This window comes from Myotis davidii, unplaced genomic scaffold (assembly GCF_000327345.1).
Source record: "Myotis davidii unplaced genomic scaffold, ASM32734v1 scaffold1252, whole genome shotgun sequence".
Taxonomy (NCBI): domain Eukaryota; kingdom Metazoa; phylum Chordata; class Mammalia; order Chiroptera; family Vespertilionidae; genus Myotis; species Myotis davidii.
In genome coordinates this window covers 241,258-249,046 of record NW_006283888.1, presented here as the reverse complement: position 1 = coordinate 249,046, position 7,789 = coordinate 241,258, and the positions used below count along the sequence as shown (strand labels likewise).

Below are 7,789 nucleotides of genomic sequence, written 5' to 3'. Positions count from 1 at the left end.
CCGCCCCGGCCTGCAGCGCTGCCGTGAACCCGGCGCAGCGGCCCTGCACCTTGCCTCCCAGGCATTGGGAGCACACGGTTGCTTGTTGGCGTGCGCGCGCTCGCTGTCCTGGACAAGAGCTTTCTGTTTCAGCCCCAAACTGATCTATAAATACCTGAGTTCGCTGCCGCGCAGCCTGGCCTTCGAGGGGAATCGGCTGGCACAATCCCAAGTTAAGAACTGGCTAACGGTGCGCGCTGGGACCGCCGCCCTCCTTGCGCTTCCCAGCTCCCTGCCCCGGGAGCCCCCTGAGTCGGAGCAGAGGGAGGGGGACGGATGACGTCATGGAACTGTTGTAGGATTTAGCTCAGAAACCCGCCTGGGAGGCCGCAGAGGGCCTGTGTTCCATTTAAGCCGACAGTGTACCACTGTTGGCTCCACTTTCCTAAATGCTTTCCACCTTTCCAGAGACCTAAGCGGGCCTGGGGTTCTGAAGGAAATCAGTGTGTGATGTCTAGTTCAAGAACGCCGAGGACTGGGCATGCAGATATATATGGGTGTCAAGGCTTTGACTAGCATGGGTGCGGCCACAGAGTCATTAGAATGCTACCAGCAGGGTTTCAGGTAGTGGGAGAATGATTTCAGGCCGAAATATGCCTCATGGCACAGGCAATACTACTAACTGTAATAATAATGCAAAGGATTAGAGGGAATGTTACTGCCTTCCAGAGACTAATCAACCCCTAAAGTAGATGTTCATTCCCCCATCCCACCCCCATTTTACAAATGACAAATTAAAACCCAAAGAGGGTAAGGAACCAATGCAGGACCATGCAGCTGGCCAGTGAAGGAACTAATATTTAAACCCATATCTCTCCATCTCCAAGCCCAGGCAACCTCTTTCCAACATTGCATTGCCTCTTGGCTTTCAAATAGGTACATTCCAAGGGTGGGGGCATCTACTGTCCAATAGTCCCCAGGCTCCTCCCACCTCCTCTATTTTCAAGGAGATAATGGGAGAAGGAGGCAATTTTTCAAAAAGCAGAGTGAGGACTGTTTGCTCTTCCAGAGAGAGGTTAACTTAACCAAATTAAAGCTAACACTCATAGCTCATTATGACTGGAGATGGAAGGGACAGGGTACACTTAAAACTACAACAGGGAAGAAAGGTGACTTTGTGAAATCTATGTCCCAAGAACTGTGCTGTGCTAACGGTAAATATTTTTTTTTACAAAGCTGGCACAGAGGCAAGATATAATAATACTTATCTTCAACAATGATGTGCCGTGACTGCTCTAAGTACTCTACAAGACAGAGTAGTGGTGGGAAATGTCAGTTTTTTTAACAACAGCTGGAAGTTTAATTTTGCTATAAGTCTAGCATCAGCAAAAGTCTCAATTTGCCTCACTGACTTTCATCTCCAAAGTAGGATCTGGCATCTGACTGCTGGGGTCTGCATTCTAGCTTTGGCAGCTTGTAGAGTAGAAGTTGAGTAGTCATGAATAAGCCCTTTACCCCTGTGAGACCTTGTCAGTTGTGGGTAGTAAATATGCATCCTTTGTTGCACTCATGTGAGAATCCCAGGAGAGAATGTAGGTGAAGGACCAGCACAGTGCCCAAGCTTGAGCTGCAAATATTATTACTATTTCCTCTCAGAAGGGAGCGGGCATTTTGGCCAATAATGAATAAATTGAGGTGAAGTGGAACTAACAACAACCAACAGGGAAAGTGATGGTGTTGGGTAGGATACAAGAAGACAATGCTGGGCAAAGACCTGAGCAAAGCTCATTTCAGAGAGTTTGGAGAAAAGTAAAGTCTGACTCAGTGAGATTCTAGCCTAAATCCTTAAATAAGAATATGTGCATAAAGGATGAAATGATGGAAGACATTTCAAAATAAGCTACTAACAATTCATTAATTCTATTGAGAAGAAAAAGGAAAAGAGTGTAAAAAAGAATTACCCGACAGAAACATGGAGGCCTAGATTGAGCCTGTGCTTTCAGGGGACAGTACACATACACACAAAGGCAAGGGATGGGCATGTACCCAGGTCTGAATGCACAAAAGCCAGCTGAAGGTCAAGCACAGTGTTAGACAATGTTTGAAGCAAAAAGTTCATGGAAAGTATATGAGTTCTCTTATTCCTTTTCTAATAGGGGTTGTAGAGTAGTCAGGGAATACTTAGCACAACGTCTTATGTTTTAGTGGAAAGAACACAGAACTGAGGCCTGGAGACCAGGATACTAGTCTAGCTCCGCCAATAGTAATTTGGGTGACCACAGGCCAAGTCCCTTAACCATGCTGGGCCTTATTTATGAAAGATGGAGTATGTTCTCTTGGGTCCCTCTCATCTCAAAGTTCCATGATTCCACATTGAAATTAAAAGTGGACTGTTGACAGTTCAGTCTAGAGGATACAGCTCCAAAAGGACAGCCACAACCCTAGGGCTACTTAGTGCACAATGTATGGTGTGTTAAATTGACCAAAGAGAGAATGTAGTCCCTGTTCGTTTTTTGCCCTGTATACATGAATTAATGACTTAATCCCCAAATGATAGGAAAGCTTTTGCAAAGAGTCATAGAATGAAGATTTAAAATAAATTAGATGGACTAGACTAGGCCTGGGCTGAAAGCCAAATGAAATTAATTGACATAAATGTAAAGCCCTATGTCTAAGTTTGTGGGGGTGTTTTCAATATCTTTATAAGTTCAGGATAGGGAAGAGCTGGCTGAGAAGTAGGTGATGGGATCAGGGTTTGGGTGACGTAGATGACTACCCATTCAAGCTAAACTGATGCAGCCTTCATCTAGCTGCTAACAAAAGAGCTAGTGCAAATTTGACCATATGTACAAATAGGGAGAATGATAATGGGAGACATGTGTTGAGCCCTTACATAGGCTTCCCACATTATCTCATTTCTGGGGTATCATAGTGTCATAGGATCCCAACCCAAATAGTGCCATTGCCACTTGTGCCATTAGATCATGTCGTTGGTGTTGCTTTTAATACTGGGGGCCTTACAGAGTAGGAGAGTAACAAACTATAGTGTGTGCAAATCAGGGCAACAAGGATGGGGGATGTCTGAAAACCAAGTCCTACAGGAGGGTACTGAGAGAGTTGACAGTGCTCACCCCAGAAAAGGCACAACCAAATGGTGGTGCACGAGGGAGGAGAAGTACAGGAGTGGTTAAGACGTAGGCCCTTACTATCTGCCATCAAATTTGTGTACCTCCATTTGTAAGTTCTATTACTTTAAGCAAGTTACTTAACTGCTGCCTCAGTTTCCCCAAATGTAAAAAGGGAGTAGTCATAGTAACTAATATATAAGATTATTATAAAGGTAATAAATGAGATGTATATAAAAGCTCACCTGGCAGATGGCAATGCTTAATACATATGCACAATGATGATGATGATTTCATCATGCATCTGGTGAACTGTCCCCATGGAGGAGCAACAAGGGTCATTTTATCTAGCTTCAGAAGCGGGGAATAGGACTAATGGGCAGAAGCCACGAAGAAAGAGCATCTGGTTCAACATAAAGAGACCTTTCAAATAATCAGAATTTCACAATGAAGCAAGAGTTCATACTTACCAGAGGAGCTCACTCCATTCCATTTTATAATTGGTAAAACAATTCATGGGGATAAGGAACCATAAATTAAGAGCATCAAAGAAATCAGAAGGTAAACCAATGTGAATGGCAACAAGCCATACCTTTCTATTCCTCCTCTGTTGAGAAATCCCTAGAAGTTTGGATTTGTAGATAACCTTGAAGACCATGGATTTTAGTTGTATGCTTTTGATTTTTCCTGACTCACAATAGGCAAGATGAAAAGCTTGGACTTTGTAGTGAAATCCCCAAACTTAGAACCCCTGCTCTGTTATTTATTGGCTGTGCAACCTTAGCTCACTTCTCTGGGTCGAGTTTTTTCTTCTGTAAATGAAGTAAACTACCCACAATCCTCATGAACAAAAATCAGAGCTAATATATTTCTTGCTGCACTGGTAAACATTATGGCAAAGTGGTCTGACTTTATCTATATATGAGATAGGCAAATTCAAGCCTTCTGGCCTTTTGTACCTGGAGGGTAATACAGGTGGTGGAGATTGGATTTAAAAAAACAAACAAAAAAAAACTGTGCTACATCAGCAAGCACATATGCCAAAATTGCACTTAGGATACAGATGCAGAGACAGGCAAATTCTGAAAGCCTTCCAAGTCTTAAAGTCTACTTTCACAGGAGGGATAAAATAAGAGGTGGTAAATGAAACTTTTCTGTCATTATTGAGAATCTGTGTGTTAGGACTCAGCATACTATCAAATCTTCTCAATGGTTAGGGAAGGTCAGAATTGGTGATAAGTAGGCTGGGCTGGAGAACAGATTTGCAATTAATTGTCTTGTGAACCATCCCTAAAGCCTATAGAACATCACTGGAGCCATGTGCTGTCTTCCCAGAGCTGACCAAGGCTAGATCTCCCCCATCTCACTACAGTGGCCAAAAGCATTAGGGCCTGAACAACTTGGCCCAAGATTCAGCTTCTTACAGAAGCAGGCTGGTGGCTGCAGGCCAGTCACATCCTTCATAAGAGACCCCACCACACACACACACACACACACACACAGCCTTATATTGGAGTGCACTGAGTATGCTAACAGATGACCTTTTCTCTCTGCCCCTCCCCTCAGTGTGACGGGGTTGGGGTGGACCTGAGCAACATCTTCCTTGAAGGCATTGCCATTCTCAACATTCCAAGCATGTATGGTGGCACCAATCTCTGGGGAGAAACCAAGAAGAATCGGGCAGTGATCCAGGAAAGCAGAAAGGTTGTCACTGACCCCAAGGAACTGAAATTCTGCATCCAAGGTAAGTCAAGCATGAGGAAATCTGTTGTAGGTCAGTGCCCCGATGAGAGGGTATTCCGGTGGATGGTATTCATGCTCTGGGGATACGCTGACTCATCCTCCCTGATGTTGCAAAGTTTATAACCTAACTGAGAAGAGAAAATTAACAATGAAGAGCCCTTAATGACAGTCAGTAGTCAAGCTGTGGGACTCCATGAGATCAGGAGTCAAATGCTGCCCCTATCAAGGTTACAAGTGTCCTCCAATATTTATATCCAATAGTCATTCTCAATCTTGATCTCACTTCACCTGCCAGTGGCATTTGACCCAACCGATCACTCCCTCTTCCTGAAAATATGTGGCTTCTATGACTCCACATATGGTTTTTCTCCTAACTCATTGGTTACTCTTTCTCACTCTTTTGTTAATTCCTCATCTTCTCTCTAACCTCTTGATGCTGAAGGGTCACCAGCCCTCTTTTCTGTCTATATTCACTCCCTTGATGACCTCATCCAGTGGTGAGATTTTATTTAAATACCACATGAATGCCAATGACTCAGCACATCCAAAACGGAACTCCTGATGTCCCTCCCCCAAACCTTCTCCACCCACAGCCTTCTCCATCTCAGTTGATGATAACTGCAACCTGCCTATTGCTGGAGCTAAAATACTTGGCATCATCCTTGACTCCCTTTTTATTGCACATCTCACATCCAATTTATCAGAAAATCTGTTAGCTTTTAGCTTTACTTTTAAAAGTAAAGAATACACCTACTTCTCACCACTGCATTCCTACCACCTTGGTGTGAGCCACCATCCTTTGTCCCTGAGATCACTGCAAATTCTCCTAACTGAATTTCCTGCATGTGTCCCTGCCCTGTAGAGTATGTCCCACCACTGCATTAGAGTATCCCTGCAAAAAATATGTCAGATTATGCCACCCTCCTGCTCCAAATCCTGCAGTGACTCAGAATAAAAGCCAAATATCTTCCTTCATATGGCCTGGAGGGCCCCAGATGGCCTGGCCTCCTGTTACCTCTGAGACTTTATCTTCTGCTACTCTCCCCCTCACTCCCTCTGGCTTCTCACACACTGCAGGCTGCTTCCATGAACGGACTATTCTTTCTGACTGGAACAACCAGTTAGTGTGCCTTAGAAGCCATCAGTTGTGCCTTCCCCTTTTAACCTATCAGGTTTCTGAAAGCACCCTTAAAACTACCTTTACCTCTACCTCTTCCTAGCCATTTCTACCAAAGAACCAACTGGAGAATTAACAGAGCTCCTGGCAGCTCTGACTCCTCTGTGGATTGGAGGAAAGGTCCTCACTGATCCTCAGTGGTTCTCAATGGACTGGTGAGCTGGGGGAGGCATTGGCAAAGACATCACACCAGAAGGCAGGAGACTGGGTTCGAGTCCAAGTGCTGCCACTAACTCACTTTTGACATCTCTGTTTTCTTTGTTGCAAAACCTGTATCATGTGTAAAATTTTGATGGCTGAATGGATGGGGGTTGAACCAGATCATTAGTTCTTAAACCAGGCCTGCTTGTTATAAATGAAGATTCCTGAGCCGTAGCCCAGATCTACTTAATTAATCTCTGGTTCCTGGTAATGAGTTCCCCCGATGATTCTGATAAACTGCCAGGTTTGAGAGCCACTGACATAGACAAGTGTCCATGAATCCAGGTCTGTCCCAAGCTATTAGTGCTAAGATTGGATGTAATCCCACCAGTAGAAGGAGACAGAGCTTGGGTAACCATCAAAGGGAAGGGTTACTTGCTTGTTTTGAACCCATCTATTAGACAACCAGATTGTTATATCCCAAGGCGAGATCATCTCCACACCTCCATCCTCTAAGAGAGGACTCAGGAATTTTTATCTGTTGCCCTCTTAAGTCCCCTTTATTTCACACAGAAAACTTTCCAATTTGTGTAAATTATTAAATTGAATAATGTGTTCCTCCTTCCTCCCTTGGCAAGGGAAGTTGTGGGTGCTAGTAGAGGGTGGGGGAAGCACTGGAGATTGTACAAAGTTCCTGGAAACTTTCCTGCCCTGGTGCTCCTACCCCAACCCCCACTTAGGCATACAGCCCCATTAGAACAGGATCAGAAGAGACTACTCCTCTCCCCAACCCAGGGGCTTTGACAAGCTCTTGCTGAACATATGTTTAGGTTAAGACTCAAGGAACATCTTCCCCTTACATATCTGACCTTACATATCTTACCATGTATCTTCCCCTTCAAGCAAGAGTAATGTGTCTGCTGATCTCTCTTGACCATCATGTACAGGAACTGTCTTCCCCAAATCCCCCTTTCCCAGAATGTGCTTTCAGAGCTAAAACTGAAGCTACTTCCTGTTCTTTGGAGGAGGTCATGAGCTAATCAGAGCAGAGGCAGAGAAGGGGCCCTGGCTTCTGGGCTTTGCAAAGACACTAACATTGAGCTTTCTTTTTGAATAGGTCATGATCTCATGTAAGTTGAGATGTTAATGGAGAAAAGCTAAAGAGACAACCTATTTAGTGGAAAAACATAGGCCTAGGAGCCAAGAGACCAGGGTTCCAGTTCAGATTGCTTCTCATTAGTGTGTGACGTTGGGCAAGTCCTTTCACATTCTTGAATTTCAATTTTCATTATCTGTAGAGTAGATGAGGCTGACAATCATATAAGTTTCTATAGATTATATGTTCTTTTTTTATGTTTTAAAATGTTTAATATAAGAATTGAAAGGAAAACAGGCTATTTGGAATGAATTAAGCTAGGAATATTATTTTTTCCCATTTTTTTTATTATTAGTTAAGGTATTACAAATATGTCCTTATCCCCTCCCCCCCCATTTAACCTCAACCTCCCCCCGCACACACACTCATGCTCCCATCCCCCTGTTGTCCATGTCCATTGGTTTGGCTTATATACATGTATACAAGTCCTTCGGTTGATCTCTTCCCCTTACCCCCGCCCTCCCCTCC

General features: G+C 44.0%; 1 protein-coding gene across 5 annotated transcripts in view; it reads left to right on the top strand.

The window, feature by feature from the left end:
* Positions 1-7,789, top strand: part of DGKG (diacylglycerol kinase gamma) — a 197,507-nt gene that overhangs the window by 154,695 nt on the left and 35,023 nt on the right. For all 5 annotated transcript variants that reach the window (XM_015567631.1, XM_006754153.2, XM_006754155.2 and 2 more), the window contains one exon: positions 4,671-4,848. In XM_015567631.1, coding sequence (XP_015423117.1) covers positions 4,671-4,848 — 178 coding nt within the window. The remainder of the gene's footprint in view (positions 1-4,670; positions 4,849-7,789) is intronic.